Genomic DNA, 21864 nt, shown 5'->3' on the forward strand with positions numbered 1-21864 from the left:
AACACAGCACAAATCTGCTTCTTGATAATAAGTGTAGAAGGAGAACATTAAGTCAGGGGAAGCATTACTGTGCTGTGGTTTGTGCAAGCATTCATAGAGGAGGGAGGTTTCAGATTAGTTTGAAGAGCAGCTTCTGGAAACTACTGGGCTCGGCATTACTGATTTAATCCCTTGGAACCTTTTCCTTATCTGCAATAAGGAAATATACACATTTTAACAGTAATTCTAAACCTAACATTCAATGTCAGCTATAACAACAGGCAAAACAAAACTCCTACAAAACATTCAACCACAGATAAACTTTCAAAGAGTTATGCATGACTGGCAAAAAGTTAACTACTGATATCTCCAAGTGTTCATGGGATAAATTTGGCTCTCTTGAAGTACTGCCCAAACAGATGGGCCAGTTGTCAAAGCTAAACATGAGCTTCCAAAGTGCTCAAGAAGGCGCAATGACACCACCACAGTTCCTGATGTCAGGACCACAAGAAAGAAAACTTAATGCATACTCAGCATATTCTGAGTGCATTGATACAACGAAGTCACAAAAATTACAGATGGAGCTTGTAGAGGAAACACTACACTGGGAGATAAGACTTGAGCATGGTTATAGCCTTGCATTGGGAAAATAAAACTACTTACGTTGGTTCAACCTAGTAGGTTCTGTAGAAAAAATTCTTTGCTATTGCTACTGTGACAGAAGATGGTGTAAAGGTGTGGTACTGTTTTTCTATGCAGAACCACCTTTAAGAAATTATAGTCACATTTTTTAGACAAGTTTAAAAAAAAAAGCAGACAAAATACTTTGATTAAAACAAGGGGTAATATGTGGAAGGGGGAAATAAAACAATCCAATGAAAATCCTTCACAACTTTTAGAGATAATCACAGATAGTTTGGATTTTTTAAACTTTGTTAGTAATAACTGAAAGTTTACTCTAATTAAAGGCGTAATTTTATCACATTAATCAAGTGCTGTGGTTCTAAATAGCATATGGGCTTTTGAGAACTGAAGAGCTTGATTTTCTGAAAGTGGGGTGCATACTGAATAGCTTGAACCTGTTTTTCAGGATGTATTTTTAATTTTACTTGAGAAACACCTGGATCTCACTAGGATAATAAAATACAGTTTTTAGAGAGAAAACAAACCTACTGAGTTGAAGATTGAAGAATGCCCAGAAATTAGGCTTTGAGGAAATGTAAGTCTTAGCTTCTGCAGTAGAATAGCCCTCATTCTAAGTATCAAAAAATAGATTAGGCAGCTTAGGTATGTTCATGACAAAAATGAAGCCAATTCACACAGTTCAAGAAGTATTCTGGTGCTAGGACTTAGCAGAAATCTGCTAGCCTTTTATTACCAGCATTATTAATTGTTTGTCAATTATTGGGTTTGTACTTGTTCAAAGAGAGAATTAAAACGTGACTCTCGAAGAGAGTCCAGGTCAAATGCTCTCAGATTTCTTCAGTCAAACTCTGGCAATATCTCTTATTCTTACAGCTGTTCAAAAGGAGAAAGTAAGTCAGAAGAAACTAATTCCACATTCTCATCTACACAATGCTTCCTATGCTATGCTGAAGCAATCCCTTAGGTCTTCCTGTGCCTCAGCTTTGTGATGACTGCATTTTCTTGTTTGTGCACAGAAAGCAGAGGGCACAAGAAGAATTTCTTAAATTACTACATTCAAGTGAAATTGTAACAATGTTTCATTTTTTAAAATCTTTTTATACAAGGGGCTCTTTTGCTGCCCTGACTCATTAGAAACCTAGCAAAGTTTTTTTGAAGCAAGTAAATATTTATGTGATAATAATTCTAATTGTGTTGTTCTATTTGTTTTCCATTTAAAAACAGTTACGTGATGAAGCCTAAAGCACAAAAGTCTATAATGTACATCAATTTGTAGCTACAAAATAAGTTGTCCAAATAGGCTGAAAAGCTCAAAACGTACTTTCCTTTCCTGATTGAACTTTTTAAAACCTGATAGCTGCTTGAAGGGCTCTTATCTCTTCCTGAGCCCAGTTTTCCACCCAGAACACACACACAGTTGTCCTTCCTCCTAATCTTCTGAAGAAAGTGAAGCTTTGTATGCCACATACATATTTACAAGTGAATCAGTTAGACAGAATTAGTCTGGCCTGTGCAAATGTATAAAAAGATAGCTCTTTGCAAGCAACAAACAAATCAAATCAATCATCTGACAGTGTAAAATTCCGGATCTGTTTGCCAGTCTCTGTATATAAGAATTCTCAATCAACTCACACTTGCACTTCTGCTGTCTGCAGAACACAGAATGAACTGTTCTGAAGACAAGGGATCCTTAGTTTCATTGAAAAAAAAAAAAAAAATCCTGCAAAATCATCTGCAACTCAGCTAAAATGAAAACTGTGATTATTGCTTCTATTTCAGGAAAAAAAACATATCATCTTTCTCCAATTCAAAATTTTGGCTTATGTGTGAGGATTTCTCCAGTGGGCTCAGGAAAACAGAAAAACATGTTTATCCCAAAGCACTCTCTATTCTCACCAGTTTGAGATGTCAGCACTGCTTCTGAGCAACCTAAGGAAAATCAGGTTTCTACATACAGCTGTTTCTGCCAGGGCTTGAGCCCAACCTCTGAATTATTTTACCTTTCTATCCTATTCAATGGCTTATGTGATTTCACGCATTCCACTTCATGCTGTAAAACTGTTCTTCACGCAGCGAGGGGGTATTTTTATTGAGTAATAGGATGAACGCTGATAAGAACAGCCGTGGAGCTGCCACAGGGATGGCATCGCGTGTAGCTGAAGCAGAGCCGGAGCTTCCCCACGAGGAGCAAACCTTCTCGCAGCCTTCCCGCTCTGCTCCGGGGGAGCTGAGGCCGAACGCGCGCTCTCGGCCCAGCTGGGAACGCAGCTCTTCCCCAGGCTGCCTGCTCGGCTTTAAGGTAACGGCTTTATTTCCCAGCTTTGCTCGGTCCGCATTTCTGCGAGGCGTAATCGTGAATTCCCAACCTCACAGAGGGATCGGGCAGCTCAGTTAATGACCTGCAAGGCGCTGAGAACGCTGCCGGAGCAGGCTGGCCGCAGACGGCAGCAGCGGCGGGTCCCACCGCGGCACGAGGGGCGGCCGAGGTGCCACATACACCGATTGGGGAAGAGTTACTCAGCGATCAGGCGCAGAGGCCGAGCCCCGCGGCGGGCGGAACCCCGGGCCGTCGCCGCCGTCGGGCGCCGCTCGGCCGCGCGCCGCCTCCTCCCGCAGCAACGTCCCGTCCCGGTGCCCTGAAGGGGGAGGCTGAAGCCGGGGCCGCGCACCTGCCCGCGCCGCCAGGTCTGGCCGCCACGGAGAAGGCGGCCGGGAGGGCGCGGGTCGCCGCCTCCTCCCCCTGCCTGCTGCGGCGCGGAGCCGGCGGCCGCCCGCCCCCGCCGCCGCCCGCGCACGTGTGTGCCGGGGAAGGCGCTCGGTACGGCTCGCCGCCCGGGCGGCGCTTACCCCCCTCCCCTCCACCTCCTCCCTCCTCCGCGGCAGAGCAGCCTCCTCCCGGCGGCGCCGGGGCCGCCGGCCGACGTGCCGCCCGCGCGCAGTCGGGACGTCCCCGCTGCCGATGGCCGCCCCGTGGCCCGGTGCACCGCCCGGCGCCGGGCGGGCGGCAGAGCCCGCGGGCGGCGGCTCTCGCGGCGCGGTGCGCTCGCCGAGGCCGCCGCCGCCCCGGGCTCCGAGCGGGGAGCCGCCGCCGCCCCCCGACAGGTGAGGCTTTGGGACGCCGGGAGGGCGCTGCGGAGGGAGGGGCGGCCCGGCCCGGCTTGCGCGGGGTGCGAAGTTGCCTCGCGGTGCTTCGAACGCTCAGCTCCGCTGCGTGAGGGGCTGGCGCTGAGGGGAGAGGTAAAGGCGGGCGGGAGGGCTCCCAGTCCCAAGCTTCTGGCCCTGGAACGCGCTGAAAAGTTGCGTTGAGGTTATACGAAATGCGGTTGATACGGAGCATCTCCCGCTGTCCCCTTTTCTTAAAAGAGGTTTCTCAGTTTGAGGTGAAGAGAGGCGGCGTTGCCCGCTCAGAGTGAAGGGAGCCGCTCCTCCTCAACAGGCAGCGGCTGCGGGCAGCGCCGGGCGGAGCGAGCCCTCTTCGTGCCGCCGGGCTGGAACCGCTAGGGCTGATCATTCAAGGCATGGAGCTCTGGTTTTGGGCGAGGAACGTGTGACTGGGCTTTTCATGACGCATCTGATCGGTTTTGGTAGACTTGAGTTCAGGATGTATCGAAAGACCGCATATGATAGATAGTTCCTACTCTTTTTTGGTGCTTGGTACCACTTTAAGTGAAGGTTCTGCGTGGGTTTCCATTAAGAGAACCATTGCTGTTCCACACTGTTACTGTACTCTAATGGTTTTCTACACTTTTATACCAATCAGTACGCAATACCTAGAGTAACAATGATGACTGTAATAAATACTAAGCTTGGAGCTATCGGCTCACACGTGCAGAAGAGTCTAGTTATGTGTTGGTAGGTTAAAATACCTGGGGTGTTTTGGGTCCTGCTCCCCAAATGAAATCAAGCAGAAAAAGTGCTCCTTGATGTTTTCTGTGTAAGACAGCCATGTCCTGTAATGCAGCAGCATCATCACCATGTTATTAATGTAATGTTTTGAGCCAGTGCCTAATGGAGCTCTTCTGCAAGTACAGTAGTGATTATCTTCCCAACTCTTGCAAGTGCTGCCTGCTGATATTTGTGACACAATTAGATTTAAGTCGCCAGAAACTACTGAGACATTTGTATTGTGGTGGAGCTATGGAGATTCAAACGCAAAAGTAATTGGAGACAGAAATGAGTGTACTGCTCTGCACTGTTCTGTCTTGTCAATCACTTTGACCCCATGATTCTGGAGGAGAAAAAGTTTCAATTTGATTAGTATGTAGTTGTGATGTGTTTGGGAAGTATTACTGAGAAGTTACATGCATCCGCTGTTGTAATATTTGTACATAGGGAATGGCATGAATACAGGAACAACAAAATATTTACCAATGTCCTTAGGAGCCAATGTAAATATATCCATGCTCTTACTCTGCAAAGACTTACCCGTATTCAAACAACTTTGTATTCAGAGTTAAATACTTGGATTGCTTTCAAGTAGAATTAAGCACTGTATGTTAATAGATTCAGCCTACTGATTAAAAAATAACCACACAAAAAGCTAATTGCTGCAGTCAGCAACTATCGGGGTACTGGTGCCTTAGCATGGTAGGCAATGTAGTTGATTACTGCAATTTTAATGGCAGCTTTTGTGATAGTTGTTATTCTGTGTTTTACTGAACAGGAGAAAAAAGACAGACGGCAAGATTTTGGAAATCCCATCAATTCCAAATCCTTTTCCTGAGCTATGTTGTTCTCCATTTGCATCAGTTTTGTCAGCAAGTCTGTTGCCCAAGGCAACTTCAAGAACTAAACAGGTAAGATTTATAAATTATTATTTGACAAATACTAAATCAGTTTCATGAAGGCTTGAAGAAAACCCAAGTTACCTATTACAATATTTTTCTAATAAGGATGTTCCATATTTCTGTAATTTGGTGTAATTTTCTTAGTAGACCATTACTGGTTATAGAAAATGAGGTTTCAGAAATTGACAGTTCTTTCACAGACCAAAAATGTGACTGTGCAATTTTATTTTATTTTATTTTTATAAAGTAGGACGAGGGGCAGATAAAATTTTACTTCCTTAAATAAGAATTCCTCTCTACCTTCAATTAGTGCTATAGCATGAAGGGTTTTGACAATCACTCAACAGCTCCTTTTATCTGGAGATCTAATTTTGCTAGAGTAATTGAATTAAAAAGTAACTGCCAGGGAAGGAATAAATACTGTGGACGTGGCTATGTTTTATATGTTTGTGCATAGTTGATATTATATATAAGTGTATGTCTGTGTATATTTTGTACGCATGTTTATAATTATTGTTACGCATGTATATAACATATGTCTTGTTACTATGCTTCTATAAATACCCTAAAATGTAAGCAAAGGGGAGTTGTGAGGGGACAGACTGACAGCCGTGCTGTGCTCCTAGTGCAGTGTATTCCTTGTCCCAGGCAGGGATAGAGGATAAAGAGGAAGAGCTTCCAATTAATGGAGATTGCTGATGTTGAAGATCTATCTTACTCTTTAAAAATTTACCTGTCTCATTTCTCTCTTCTTTTTTTTTGAGACTGGAAAGAATTCTAACATGGAGCATTCATGAGATTAAAGGTGCTACCTCTTTCACATTCTGTGTTTCGGTGGTCTGTGAGATCTCTGTTCTAATAGTTTTAGGGGCAATAATGAAGGTGTAAAAGTTTACACTGCTGTTATTTATTCGTTTTTTTTTTTTTTTTTCCCCATCATGAATTTTGTATAGAAGTTAAAGTTTCTTGTAGTTGTACTGTCTTTACTGATTTTTCTGAAAGTACCAGCCATGGTTGTTTCTGTGTACCTGCTATAAAGAACAGATGCCAGAGACTTATCTAGCAAATTTTTGGGTTGACGCAATAATGAGATCCCTTTCTTTTTCTTTCTTTCTTTTTTTTTTTCTTTTTTTTTTTTCCCCCTCTCTTATGTCTGGTAAACTCCACAGATTCTATCTTGCCATGTATTACATACTCTCTAAAAATAACTGTGGTGGCTTTCTGAACTATTTGCACTGCTTTTTTTTCTTTCCGCCAACAGAGTACTAATGTGAAGTATTTCTGGTCAGTTTGTATATAAGCATGGCTGATACAGTAGGGTAGAATCATGCTAGTTTCATGCCTGGACAAGGCTGAAGTATTCATAGTTTTTTCACAGAGGCAGGAAAAACACCATCTTTCAGAACAGAAGGACTGGAAGCCACATTTAAAAGATTTGTTCAAAATACTCATGTTGCTAGCTTAAATTGTGCTCACTGTGGTGATCTTTTTGCTTGCAACTGAAAGGTATAGATTTCCCAAGCGTGAATTAATATGCAAAGGTCAACTGTCTGCTTTTGTGGCCTGTCATGGTTAAAATTACTGACTGGCATGATCAGTTAAGCCAGCTAAATGTGAGCTTCAGGCTCTCAGAAGCTGAAGTTCCTGTCTTGACAGATTTCAATTCTGTTTCTACTTAAGCACTCTTGTTATACATTTTATGACAGTTTCTCCTTGCAGTCCTTCCATTTCTCCTGGCTTTTCACTAAAGAATATAGTACTTTCTGGTAGAAGGAGGAACAAAAACAGCTGGTTTACTTAACAAGGTGAGTTAAAACAATAATAGCATGGAAAGCCTGATCCGTTTTCCAGAGTGCTGAAAAATTTAGAGTCTTCACGTTTTCTGGAGGCATTCTTACATGGCCATAGTTACTGTCCACAGGCCTTTTACCTAGCGGTGGAGAAACGGCGTTGGGCTAGGTAGACCATTAGGCAGACTCAGCATGACTGGTCTTTTGTTATTAATCTAATGTTATTAAAGTCTAAGTGTGAATGGCAACTATTGAGTTAAACTCGTATATCTGAAATTCAAGTTGAAGTCTTCTAATATCTTTGTGAAATTACTTAACTGTGGAAAGGAGAGGGAGTGAATGCTAAGTGGATCTGCAAATAGGCGGAGCAAACTGGCTTTGGCTTTGACTTCCAACAGTTGGCTGTGGAGGCCGTGCTTGGAAGCATGGTATTTCCATACCATGTTCGGGTTTTGTCTACTTTGCAGACTCTGTCTGCACACACCTAATCAGTGTGTATTGAAACCTCTAACTGAATATAGCCCCAAGATCACACTTGTTGCAGTTTCCTAACTTTTAAGATAAGTGAGCTAAACTTCAGCACTCTTTTTTCTTGTTCTTCTACTACTTTTTTGTTCTTTGTATACAGTGTTGAGAGCTGCCAGAATATTTGAATATTTTCTGCTGCCTCTGTGATGATCTACATATGTTTTCAATTATTCTTATTTTAGATTGCTTTCTTTTTGATTTAGTTTGTGCTGTGCTTTTAATTTCAAGAATAATATAGAAAAATTACAGAGTGGGTTTCTCCTTATGTCTAATAGATAACTATTATCAAAATATGTGTTTCTAAAATAATAAAAAAATGAATGTGCAACTCTTTTGTCTTATTTTTATCTCCAGAAGATACATTCTATTTCTAGGGGATAAAAGAAGTTTTCAGAAATATCTATTGGTGCCATTACCACTCATAACATCTATGACATCTGAAGGGATGAGATACTTCAATATCTTTCTTTTTCAAAATATATTACTAACATTATTTTGTACTCTTGTTTTCCTAGGCTGAAGTTCTTACTGTCTTTTCACGGTCTGTTACCACGGGCCTCTTAAAGCATTGAACATGCTGCTTGAACAGCATGTCTGTTTGTGGGGCTGACTTACTGGAAATAAGTTTGTAAAAAATGGCAAAATGGTAAAAGCCACATAGCAGAATAGTGGGTTGCCTCTGTGCTTGGAAAGTGGGACATCTGTGTGTCTGAACGTTGTTCAATCTGTCTCATCAACACAGCTGTTGGTCTCCTTATTTCTCCTCTGTTTGGGAAGTGTTTTGTTTTATATTCTCAGACTCATAATCCTGACATGTTAACAGTAATTAAAACGAGCTTACTTTCAGAGGCAAACTTGATTATTTATTGTCTTTCTTCCTTTCCCCCTCGCTTTCCATCTCTTTCTCTCTTTTTTTGAAAAAGAAGTGAGAGGGAGATTAGAGGGATCAAAATAAATGATAGTATAGAGTCAGTATAGTGACAAATCTGATTGTCCTAGAGGGGGAACTAGGAATGGAATGAAGAAACCTGCATTGAGCATGCTGAGACATGCAGACCTGTGCCACATCTGCCTTCTTCTCAGGGGAGCATTTCTTGGAGGTGGTTGTCATGGTTTTATGTTTTTCCTTGGTATTTCAAATCATAGCATCATGCAGTGCACTGGGAGTTAAAGAGTTAATGCTGCAGTTCCATGGATTGTCAATATTTCTGGTCTCTTGGTCTCAGAAGAAAAGTATGAACTACAACTCCCAGAAGACTTCATTTTTCGGTTCTCTGTTTGGAGGGAAAGATAAAATGATCTGGGAGTCACGAGACTTCCCTCTTTGCTCCCTGTCCGTTTCACCTACAGCATTAGAGTAAGGACTTCAGTTTTGGAAACTGTTCCTCATTTTATTTGATTTACTAGTTTCAGTTCCGATCATGTTGTATTATACTGTGTTATCTCACATTCCACCACTATATTTAGTAAACTACATTTTTTCCCTTGTCTCATTGCTACTGTTTTCCTTCATCCAGGTTCATCTCCCTACCTGTGCCTTTCACCAAAAAGTGAGTCACTTTTTAATACCCTCACCCTTAAGAGGGTAATATGGAGATGAAATCAACAGCTGAATGTATGGATAGTAAAACCATTTTGTCGATTATATAATCTATCCTGTATGAAATCATCAAATTTGGTGTCCTTAGAAGAAAAATAGAAGGGGATTGAGTGTTTTTGATATAAATAGCATTTTATTTGATGGAGCAGCTTACTCTGGATGTCATCTCTAAGTAAGTGGATAAAAAGATTATCAGAAGCAGTGGAAGTAGTCTACATGGATTCACCAAGGGGAAATCATACTTGACTGATCTGGTAGCCTTGTATGATATTGTGACTGGCTGAGTAGATGGGAGGAGAGCAGTGGATGTTGTGTATCTTGACTTCTGCAAGGCTTTTGACACTGTCTCCCATAACATCCTCTTAAGCAAGCTCAGGAAGCGTGGGATAGATCAGTGGTCAGTGAGATGGTCTCAGAACTGTCTGACTAGCAGAGCTCTGAGTGTTGAGTGCAGTGGTGCAGAATCTAGTCCCCAGGATTCTGTCTTGTACAACATCATCAGTGACCTGAGTGAAGGGATAGAATGCACCCTCAGCAAGTTTGCTGAGGATACAAAGCTGGTGTGTGGCTGACACACACCAGAAGGCTGTGCTGCCATTCAACAAGACCTGGACAGGCTCAAGACTTGGGCGGACAGGAACCTTTTGATGTTCAATAGGGGTAAGTTCAGAGTCCTACACCTGGAGAGGAATAAGTGCACGCATCAGTACAAGTTAGGGGCTGAGCTGCTATGAAGGAGCTCTGCAGAGAGGGACCTGTGTGTCGTGTTGGAGAACAGGTTGACCATGTGCCAGCAGTGTGCTCATGTGGCCAAGAAGACTGGTGACATTGACATCATGGGATGCATTAAAAGGTCAGTGGTGTGCATTAAAAAGCCAGTGGGGTACATTAAAAAGAGCATAGTCAGCAGGTCGATTGAGGTGATCCTCCCCCTCTACTCTGTCCTGGTGACACCACGTATGGAGTATTGTCAAAAAAAGACAGGTAGGTTCTAGAGAGAGTCCAGTGGAGGGCTGCAAAGATAATGAGGGACCTGGAGCATCTCACTTTTGAGAAAAAACTGAGAGACATGGAACTGTTCAGCCTGGAGAAGACTGAGGACAGATCTTACCGATATTTACAAACATCTAAAGGGCAGGTGTCAAGAGAACGGGGCCAGGTTCTTTTAAGTGGTGCTCAGCAATAGTACAAAGAGCTGCAGGCACAATCTGGAACATAGGGAGTTCCATATGAGCATGAGGAAAGGCTTTTTTATTTTGAGGATGACAGAGCCCTGAAACAAACTGTGCAGAGAGATGGTGGAATCTTGTTGTCTGGAGATACTAAAAACCCTCCTGGACACTTTCCTCTGAAACCCACTGTAGAGAAGCTGGTTTGGAAGTGGTGTTGGACTAGATAACCTCCAGAAGTCCTTTCGACCGCTATGATTCTATGCTAAGAGCATAGTGGGAAATGTTGCCTTTCTTGACAGTATTTTAGGTGTTTGCTGTTGTTAGATGAAACTAGTGAGCTTGTGTATGGAAACCTAATTGCGTCTTGGAATTAATGTTCTGTAAGAACTGTCAAGGAACTAAACGTGTAAAACAGTTGTGCATTTCCTGTTTTAATTTTCAAAATTAATAACTAGTACTGTTGTCTCCAATTAAGATCAAAATGGATAGAAGTAGGGGAAAATGCTTCTTGTAGGAAATGATAACTTTCCATTCATTAGTATACTTTCAGCTTTCTTTGGTCAGATGAACTAAAACTAACTTGCTATATATTTAATATTAATTTTTAAATCTTCCTGAAAGTAAAACCTGAATAACTTGCATCGGAGTGCTGGTTCTTCCCCTGTTCAAGGATAAGCCAAAGAGGTATTTCATCACAAAAGTAGTTCAAGGTAATTAGTGCCTTGTTTCTTTAAATTCAATTAGAAGTGCAAAAATAAATCTGAAGTGAATCCCAAGGGGAAGAACACTCAATTTTTTTTTTTTTTTTTAATGTTTTCTTGCCTCTTTTGTCTTCATTGATATTCTAAACAAGTAGATATTTTTTTCGTTTAGAATCCAAATTCAAATACTCTCATACTGTCATTTCCAGGAAATCATCTGTATTAAAAAAAAAAAACCCTCAAATACATATTTTATTGTATGTAGATCAGTCCAAAAGTAATGTCTCCTATTTATTTCCAAGGAAACTAATTCATAAGCAGAGCACAATAACACTGTTTGATAGAGGAAATTCTCATCTACAAAACAATGTTTTTCAACATAGTCACCACCATTAGCTGTGCCTTTTCACTAGTGATGAACAAAAGACTACATGACAAGCTTGTAGAAATGTGCATGGCTGACTGGAATGTGGCTTGTGTTTCACCTCGCTTTTGCCCCTGCTGAGATGCACCACCACCACCTCGCTGCACTCACATCCACTGTCTGGTCTCCATAAACATTCAGCAAGCACTGCTGAATGTCAATGGGTGCCATTTTTTCCACGTGGAGTAATTCAGTGTTAGCTCTTTGCTTCATACGCCCTTCCATGTCAGACACCATTTTGTCAGACTGCCCCTCTGCTGCCATCTGTTGCACAGCAACAAAATGTAATGGAATACTGGTGGGAAGGTTCAGCCTCTGCTGCCATGCCTCCAACATACGCATCTGAGGTCTTGGATCAACATAATAAAACAAGAGATGTTGCTTTTGGAGCTTGCAGTTGAATGTCACTTCCCTTTTTTGTGTTAACAGATTTTCACATAAAGCTATTTGGCAAAGACCTGAGAGGAACTTTATGACAAAAAGTGGATGTTTCTTTAAATGTTTGCTGTTCTAATTTTACGTTTTCTATTGAGCTTTGACTGTTGTAATTGGAGTAAAATTTCTATTTTTTACTGTTATAATTCAGGGTTTTCCAATGTACCCTCTTGAAACCTCATTCTTGAAAATTTTACAGATAATCCTATTAACAGACGTAAGTTGCTAAGGAGATGGTACTTAAACTTTTAGTGATAGAGGTTTTGGCTGAAATACTCTTGTATTCTCTTAACTTTTAAACCAAGCAAAAGCACAAACACTTTTATTGACCTGTAATAATTGATAGATTTTCAAGCAAGTATTTTTTGGTAAGCTAATCTAGAGTACATGGTTTACAGTATTGACTAACTTTGCTGGGGCTTTAATGCTTTTAGAATTTACTTTGAAAATCAGAAATATTTATTTATCTATTTATGTAGTGCTATGTTAGGCTTTATTCTGGGTATGTAAATGAGTGCTTGTTAGTGTAACTGTGTTAGTGTGTGCAGTCTTTGTGTGGACAAGGTCTAGTTTCTCCCTCTGTTTCCTCACAGTAGCCTTTTTCTTCTGTTTTCAAGCTTTGAAGGATAGGAACTCTTTCTCATGTTTGTTTCCTATACTCTTAGTAGGCTATCAAGTGAATAATTCTTTTGTTTGTTCTTACAATGAAGAGTATGTTATGGCATCTCATGTGCATTTTGGGCACTTGAAGGGAAAATATTCCATCTTTGTAGGACACAGATGCAGAGTGATGAGGCACTTCCATCTCCTCTTAGTCTATTCTACCTATCTTGTCTGTGCACAAAATTGTGTCTGAACACCCTAAATTGATTAGGTCTGGAAGATTATGCCAGAGATACCCATCATTATTTTTTACGTATTTACTTTCACTGTTTGTATTAGATGTAAGGAGGTCTGGAAACTGTGGTTTAAATAGCGTTGCTCCAGGGTTTGCACTATTTTTAACTGCCTTAGGGTTGAAATATCTTTTCCAACCAAAAGATGCATTAGTTAAATTTACTCTGTAATTCCAGTCCGTCTGTTTCTTGCCAGATTTCTTTCCAGGCTAGAGAGCATTGCACACATTCTCTTTTATCAGTTCTTAGTCTTTTTTCCTTCCAGCTCCTAAACAAGTCTTACTCTTAAATTACACAAAAAAGACAGTTTGAGATGCAGAAGGGAAGGGGAAAAGTCTTTCCAACCAGTTTACAGACTAACAGAAAAAACGTCCTACGAAGAACTGATTTAAAGAGCTCAAGATTTTTATTTGAAGTCTCTAATATGAGACCAGATTCAGTTAGTCTCCCTTTTGCAGTGACTCAGCTGGTGGTTTTTGCTCTAGTTTCCATGCTCTGTTCTTTGTTTAAAGGGCTGTTCCCTCCCAGCAAGGAGAGGTTTGTTGCTGTTACATTAGATTAAAATTATTTAGAGTACTATTACAACTTGTCATTTTAATGCACACACCTATGTGCTTTGACCAGGCATCTTGAAACTGGAATACAGTTGCAGGTTTATTTAGACAAAAATAAGGAGGCAGAGCTGAACAATTTCAGAATTTAGCAATAGAGGATATTGCCTGGCTTATATTCAAGTGGCCTGGCTGAAACATCACCTTGGGAAAATTTCATAATAATCCTATGTTTATGTCCTGTCTTTTTGCAGTTTTTTACATTGGTTCATTCATTATTGCATTTTTTGTTTTTTTTTTTAATGCAGAAAAGAAACTTCTTTCTGTGAAACTTGGGATCAACTGTCAATGTTATTACAAATTAACCTTGTACTTTGTTCCTTTGTTACTGTCCAAAAACAACCCAAGCAAACATTCTAACTGGTAAAAAGCCAAGCTATTTTTGTTTGTTTGTTTATTTTTCCCCATTGTAATGTACAAACAGACAAGGTCAAACTCTACTGGTTACTAAGATATTGCCTCTGTAATCTTGTTCTTCACTTTTGTCAGAATGTGTTTTGTTGTTGATTTTTTTTTTTTTTTTGCATTTGTAGCGTTAAAAAACAGAAAAAAAACCATCAGTACTGTCAAAGATTCCGGTCTTATTTTTACCAATGTTTGTCAAATTTGAATGATTTTGATCATTCTTTTATATTTGATTATTTTAGGCTTCATCAACTTGAAATTCAAAATTGAAGTTTCATATCTTCTCTGTTAGGATATTTTCTAAGTACAATAAACTGCCTCCTCTGAATCATTTGAGAAGGTATATTTGAGTAAGAAACCTCTGGTACGCTGCAGTAGGTTCTTTGTGAAGAAAACCTCTGTAAATTTATAAACTCTGATTCTCCAGAAATCTGTTTTGGTATTCATCTCCTGAATTCTGAGCTGACCTCCTGAGATTTTGGTTCCATGATCTCTCCAAAGTGCTATACAATTATGAGATCATTGAAGCGGATGATGGTAAAAACACTCTCAATTTCTTTGAATATATAAAGGCTTGACAGTTGAAGCCCTCTGAAACTGCAGGGAACTTCCACTTTAATGTTGCCAAGTTACTACTGATAACTCAGCTTTATTCACTTAGGCTTTAAAAGACTAACCTCTGACTAATGGAGCCTGAATCCTCATAGTTTTCAGAAGGAAGTTGTGCTAGGTGCTAGCATTGTTCTTACTCATAAGTGAAGCCAGGAACGGCTACGTTTGTGTAAAGACAGGAGAACTGAGATGGTTAGGCCATTCTATTGCAGCTCTGCACCTTTCATTGACAGATCCATGAAGCAGCTATTTTTTGAGGTAGCTCCTCATTGGTGGTATTGTCAGTGAGTGAGTGATACCCTTGGGAAGGGGATGCCAAACTACAGTATTACAGCACCAGAAAGCTAATGACATCGTCTCTTTATGGAACACTGTCTGAGCTGTCTTTTGTTCCAAACAGATAAACATTTCTATCTGACTTCAAAGGATGCACGGTTTGGGATAATTAGAACAGTACTTAATAACATTCATAATTTTGTATCATTTATTCTAGGTTATCATTAAGATGGATATTGAAAAATTTTGTGGATTGCTGTTTAAAGGCCTGACTTTTGAAGCTGTATTGTTCTTAAAGTATTTTCTCTTCCCCAAATTACTGTTGTGTTTTTTTGTTTGTTTGTTTTACAATCTTATAAGACTTAAACAGCAGTGTTTTGACAGTGAAGTTCTAGATGTGCATGCTGGTTACAAGAAATAGCTGGGAACTTACTTGTGTAACGTGATAACTCCAGAGCCACTAATACAGTATTTGTTTGGGATTTTTTTCGCCCCTAATTTTTGCTTCATGAACTTTTTGCTCTTTACATAGGTAATCTTTATGCTATAAGGACTGCTCCAAAAGTAATGCCTCCCATTTTATTATCATGACCCATGACATCAAAGGCAGCATGGCAGTAGAGGCTGAACCTTCCCACCAGTATCCCATTACATTTTATTGCTGTGTGACAGATGCCAGCAGATGGGTGATCTGGCAAAATGGCGTCTGACATGGAAGGGCTTATGATGCAAAGAGGTATCATTGAATTCCTCCATACGGAAAAAATGGCAGCCATTGGCATTCAGTGATGCTTGCTGAGTATTTATGGAGACCCAACAGTGGATGTGAGTGCAGTGAGGCGGCAGGTGGTGCATTTCAGCAACAGCGGCTTTCCATAAACTGTTGCAGATTTTTATGAGCCTGGTAGGTAGTCTCTTGTTCATCACTGGTGAAAATGCATAACTAATGGTGGCAACTATGTTGAAAAATAAGGTTTTGTAGCTGAGAATTTGCTCTATCAGACAGTGTAATTGTGCTCTTTGTATGTGTTATAGTTTCCATGGAAATAAGTAGGAGGCATTACTTTCAGACTGATCTGCTTAAAATAAAATATGTATTTGAGGGTTTGGGGTTTTTTTTTACAAATGATGTACTGATATAGCATTCAGTGGGATTTTTGGGTCTTAGCGATTCCAAAGTTTTCTAGCAGCTGATCATTTTATTAACAAGATGGGATGTTTCTCTAGCAAGTGGTAAAATCCTGTAATCATAAGCAGGAGGTGGCCGTTGACCACTGCTCATATTCTCCTTGTTTGTCTTGAGAATGTTTAAAATTATTACTTCTAAGGGAATTAATTCCTTTATGAATGCCTTCAGTTAGGGAGTAAAGATAAAGGGAAATCTTCAGGAGAGCATACTTAATTAAGTAAGCCTCTCATATTAAAGTCCTGATAGGAGTCACCTCAAATAGGAAGATTAAAAAAAATGCTAATCAGGCCAAAGATAATTTTGCAAGAAGGACAATTGTGGGAGGAGGAATTAAAAGGGAGAAGAAATTAGACCTCTGCTCTGATAACAGCATGAACTTTCTTTTCTCCAGCTTCAGTCACAGAACATTCATTTACAGTTAATCAGCTCATGTTTAGCCCAATAGCATTCACGATATTTAATACCTAAATCTTGAGTGATAAATGTATATTGGTTATCTTAGAGATGTGCCTGTGCTTCTAATTTGTGTACTAATGGATTGTTCCTGCCTATTTTTGGTAGGTATGTATATGCTGCACACTGGTATATCTGTCTGTTTGCTTTTCAACTTGGTATTAGATCCACAGAAAAACAAGATACAGTAGATTGCCTTGCAGTCAAAATTGGATTTTTCAATGAGTGCATTCTTGGGCTATAAATAGCCTTTTTATATGAGTTCTGTTATGATAACTCCTGTTACTGATTACATTAAGGCCTTGAGCTTGTGAACAGCTGCAGGCACTTGATAATGACACAGTAATGGTATCAAATGTTAAGAAAACAGGCTAGAAGTTTACAAGAATTTCTTGTAATCACTAGAATTCACTGCTGTATAGTGCTCTTACAGTATGAGGGTTTTCTTATGACTTGATAGATAGAACATTGTTAGCAGTATGTGTTTCAATTTGTTTTGAACCTATTGATTGCAAAAGTAGGCAACTAAAAAGCTTTGCAAAGGCTGTTTGTATAACAAGGATTTCAGATTCCGCAGTTTGGTATGGAGAAATGGAGAATTGGAGAACATGCAGAACTTCACTGTGCTCTTTGGTGCTTTCAAATTTAGAGTTGCACTAATGGATAGTGTTCTGCTTTTTACTATTGTTCTTACAACGTGAGCACTTCCATAATCACAAATTATGAAGATAAATAATGTAAGGGGAGGTTTGTTTTTTTTTTTCCAGGCTTGTGTGATTGTTATTAATAATAACAGTAGCTTTCTCTAGCATAGTAGAACCCCTCTACTATTAGTGCGCTGTGTGTAATTATGTGTAATTTTTGTCTAGTTGCACTTAAATATTTATATCTGGTTGTTTTCATTAATTTTTGAAGGGTTTCTTTTTTTTAATCTAGATTTTTTTTCAGAGTATTGGGTTTTTGTGTACGTATGTGTGTGACAGGAGGTAATGGATATCTAATTTCAGATTGTCCTGGTAGGCTGTTTTGTTTCTTCTGTAGTGTTATATTAACATTTGTGTTGAAATGTTCATTTTTCAGGTAACACCTGAATTTCACAGCTTAAAAAATAATTTATATTTTTGTATAATTTGTGTAATTATTATTCTGATAGATAATGGCAAATCACTTTGAGCTTATCATATTCAGATAATTTGAGAACACGAAACTTTCAAAGGAAGTTTGTGTCTTGTGTCCTCTGAAGACTTCTCTGGGCAACTCACTGGATGGTGGGATTCATTTCTACCCACGTATCTGCAAAACTACCCATTATTATGATCTTAAGACAATAGCTTCCTCATTCGTGGAAATTGGGAACAACCAAGAAAAGAATAAATTGTGTGGATGGGCTTTTTTGTTTTGTGTTATTTCCCATATTTCTTAAAATAAGATCAGAAGCAAGATGGAAGGATTTTGGAGAAGTGCTCCTTTTCAGTTACTTCTAATAAAGTTTTATACTTTGTCCTTTGTACTTCTGCCCACGAGACAATGAGCTTTATTTAATAACACTGAAGATTAAACATTAATACATTCTTGAAGGAAGTCAAGCATTATAACTTAGTTCTTTTCTAGCAATCATCGGGCAAACAGATAGAAGGTTTCAGTGTATGAAAGACAATGCCAGATTCCCGTTACGCTTCAACAGTAACTGGCAAAAGTGGATGCCAGGAATAGAATTGATGTGAAACTGGAATTTGTAACTGCTGTATCAATCAAGATGTATGGAAGACGTAAGGTATTCTAAAGCAGTAAATCATTGGAACTGCTGAAGGATGGACTAACAATAGTTGGATGCTACTTTCCCCAAATCTCGAATGAGTTTTTAAACAGAAATGACTCAGCTTTTCAGGCCCAAAAAGGGGTATTTCAATTATAGAATCATAGATTCACAAGGTTGGAAAGGACCTACAAGATCATCTAGTCTTCCCATTACCATTGCTACCACAAGCTAATAAACCATATCTCATAGCTCCTCATCCAGACACCTTTTGAACACTGCCAGGGATGGCGACTCTACCACCTCCCTGGGCAGCCATTCCAGTGTCTGACCACTGTCTGAGAGAAAAAGTTCTTCCTTATGTCTAACCTAAACCTCCTCTGGTACAGCTTGTGGCCATTTCCTCGGGTCCTGTTTGTTGCCTGGGAGAAGAGAGTAAATCCCTCCTTATCACAGCATCCTTCAGGAAGTTGTAGAGTGCAGTAAGGTCTCTTCTGAGCCTCCTCTTTTCCAGACTAAACAATCCCAGCTCCCTCAGCTGCTCCTCATAAGACTTGTCCTCCAGACCACTCACCAGTTTTGTTGCCCTTCTCTGGACACGCTCCAATGTCTTTCCTGTAGTGAGGGGCCCAAAACTGAACACCATACTTGAGGTGCGGCCTCACCAGTGCTGGGTACAGGGGGATGATCACCTCCCTGCTCCTGCTGGCCACACTATTTCTAATGCAAGCCAGGATGTCGTTGGCTCTCTTGGCCACCTGGGCACACTGTCCTCTCATGTTCAGCCAAGCATCATTTGTAGGATAGCTGAAAACGAGTAGTATATAAATTACTGGAGAGGAAAGGTTTAGGCTTTTTCTAAAGAGCTACTGTGCGGAAATGATGAAAAAAATACCCCATGTCTTTGTATTTTGGGCTTATGTATTGATACAAGCCTTATCTGTTATCTATTTGTTAAGCTCTTCCATTTGAATTGCAATTTTGAACTAGAGATTATATTTATATTTATTATAATATTATAATAGTACTTATTATATTTCATAAACAGGAAAATCAGCATGTATAAGATTATTCTTACAGACTCTTCTAAATGAGATTTAAGAGGATATCTTCTGTTGTGACTGAGATAAAACACATTTCCAATTCAGTCCAAGCAGTCTGAGCATACAGTGAGGAAAATATATTGTTTGTGGAGATCTCTCACGTGCTTGACTGACTTCTGTTGTTCGTTGATTTCTGTGTAACAAATACTAAAATATAACAAAGCTTCTGCAATGAAACTAGCTCCTTCTGAAGAGGAACATACGGAGACAGCAAAACCAAAGCCAGCTTTTCAGCATGTATCTTCTTGCTCTAACCCATATTTCTTTTTGCTTTAATTCTATATGTGTATAATGCTAAACATACTTTCTTTTGAGAAAAAGACTTGGTAAAGAGAAGTGTTTTTTAATACAAGTTTGTAATCTTGACTTTCAGAAAGTAGTTTCCGAGAATTTTTATCCAAGAATCTTTTTTATGTATGAGTAAGGGTCAATTTGACCTGGTTATATCATAGCTATAACTGGGGGAAGGAGAAGGTTGACAAATGGGTTATTAATTCAGTGATCAGGAGATCAGAGTTTGTGCAGTACATTCTTCTTTGCCAGCAAAAAAACCTGCCTGCTGAGAGCTACAAAATGACAAATTTGGAGGTGTCTTTCCAGTGCACAGTTTAGGATGTAGAGTTTTCTAGCTTTTCCATTGCACTGCTCCATCGTGGTATGTTCTTTGTAATGCCTACCTTGTATGCGGAAGAGCTGAATCTGTGAGTTGTGCTGGTTCTTTTTTTTGTTTGTTTGTTTGTTTTTTTTTGTTTTTTTTGTTTTGGTTGCACATTAGTCTCTGCAGTTAGAAGCATTTAATAATAGATAATTGTATGAAGAGGCAGAAGAGTAGACATCATAATGTTGCAAGTTACTAGAAGTTATTAGATAAATTATATGCAGATTGCTTTACAGGTAATATAATCTAATTTAATGCTACCATTTTTGCTTAGGAATCAGACATTATCAGTGCTCTAAGACAATATATTGCATGTTCTGTTTGAAAAATAAAACCTTATGTTTCTTTGTATAATGGGCTATAGGAATGGAAAGGCTCACATCACTTTAAAGGGTTTTTTTTTTTCCTGTTGGGTAACCTTATTGAAGCTGTAAGGAAATAGTTATTTGACAAACCTTTTCCAAAAACAGCCTGTATATGTTTCCACAGTCATGCCAATGTATGACTGTTTCTTCCTATAGTGGAGAGACAGAATTGACTGTGCCAAGTAGATAGGAATACTTTGTCAACAAATGCAGGCTGCATATGACAAATGACTTAAATAACTTACCTAACTTTAATGTAAAAATATTCTGCCTTAGGTTTAAGAAAAAACAAGTACAAAAAAGTAGTGTCAAAGGTTTTTGTAAACTTTAATGGAATTCTATTCTCTGGATATTTTTTTAATCTACCAGGGCAAAAGCTGTGTCTGATTTGTTTGTTACCTGTAAATGCCCACATTCCTGTTACGTCTGGCATAGCCAGGAATCAAATCAGCTGTTGTGACTCCATAACCAGTACCTTAAGTACAACACTGACCTTCCTCTACTAGCTGGATAATCTCAGTTTCACGTGTTATAAAGCATTGGAGCTACTAACGCTTACCAAGAGCTTTTCAATTCTTACCCAGTCAATTTAGTTATGCTTTCTTTAGTAGCAAGAAGTAGAAATAGTTTATGTTTTGCAGTATCTGATAAATAGTGTTTTCACTATTCAGTGTTCAGTGTTTTCAGAACTGTATCTGGAAACCAAAATGGGAATAAAAAGCTGCATCAATAAATTCATCTTACAGAATTCTCTGGAAAGTGAGCTCTGATTTTCTTCTTGTTCACCAGCAGAATTTCTTGCAGACCTGCCGTGGACAACTCAAATCCTTTACATGCATAAAGCAAGATGATTACATATTTGTCTTAAGGCATATCGACTTTCAAAACCTATTTTTAATCTCACATTTATCAACAGTATTCATCTTAGCGTTCATATGGTGAACTGACTCTGCAAGGTATGCCCTTAGAAGTTGAGATGGCTTTTTTTTTTTTCTTTCTTCTCTAACCCAGTGTTTGGGAAATTTAAGAGATGAAAGTATTCCTTGGTGCATTTTTTGGTGCAACTGACATGTGCTTTCATTAGAAGTATATGACTGGAGTATATTTTTTGTTAAATGTCAAATGAGATCTGAATATTGACATTTGTAACAGAAGTCAAACACAGATGTTTGCTTCTTTCTAAACAGATCTGGCCTATGTATGTGGCTGGAGAAATAGTCTCGCTAAAGAAAATGATCCCGTTTTGTTTTGCAGACAAATAGGTCAGTATTATTCATGGTATGAAAAGCTGTGTGTGCTTTGGAAAGACGAGGACCTTAGATATTCAGGGTTAGGGAAAAATGGCTCGGACTATTTTTGTTTCTTTCCCAATGGAAGCTACTAATGAAGTGCACTGAGATTTGCAGTTATTGCTTCCCAAATATTTTTTCCATAAGATCCAAGGAAAAAAGATTGCAGAGGAAGTTTGTAGTTCTGGTG

General features: G+C 39.4%; 1 protein-coding gene across 4 annotated transcripts in view; it reads left to right on the plus strand.

Annotated features, from left to right (window-relative positions):
• The first annotated feature begins 3480 nt into the window (after window positions 1–3480).
• The window catches only part of GRB14 (growth factor receptor bound protein 14), a 69549-nt gene continuing 51165 nt past the window's right edge, over window positions 3481–21864 (plus strand). For 3 of the 4 annotated variants that reach the window (XM_085227989.1, XM_085227990.1, XM_085227991.1), the window contains exons 1-2: window positions 3481–3726; window positions 5288–5420. In XM_085227989.1, the coding sequence (XP_085084115.1) occupies window positions 3584–3726; window positions 5288–5420 (276 nt within the window). In that variant the 5' untranslated portion in view covers window positions 3481–3583. The remainder of the gene's footprint in view (window positions 3727–5287; window positions 5421–21864) is intronic. The other variant, XM_085227992.1, reaches the window with a different exon arrangement.

The sequence above is a fragment of the Meleagris gallopavo genome, chromosome 7 (genome assembly GCF_905368555.1).
Source record: "Meleagris gallopavo chromosome 7, MGAL_WU_HG_1.1, whole genome shotgun sequence".
In the NCBI taxonomy this organism is placed as follows: domain Eukaryota; kingdom Metazoa; phylum Chordata; class Aves; order Galliformes; family Phasianidae; genus Meleagris; species Meleagris gallopavo.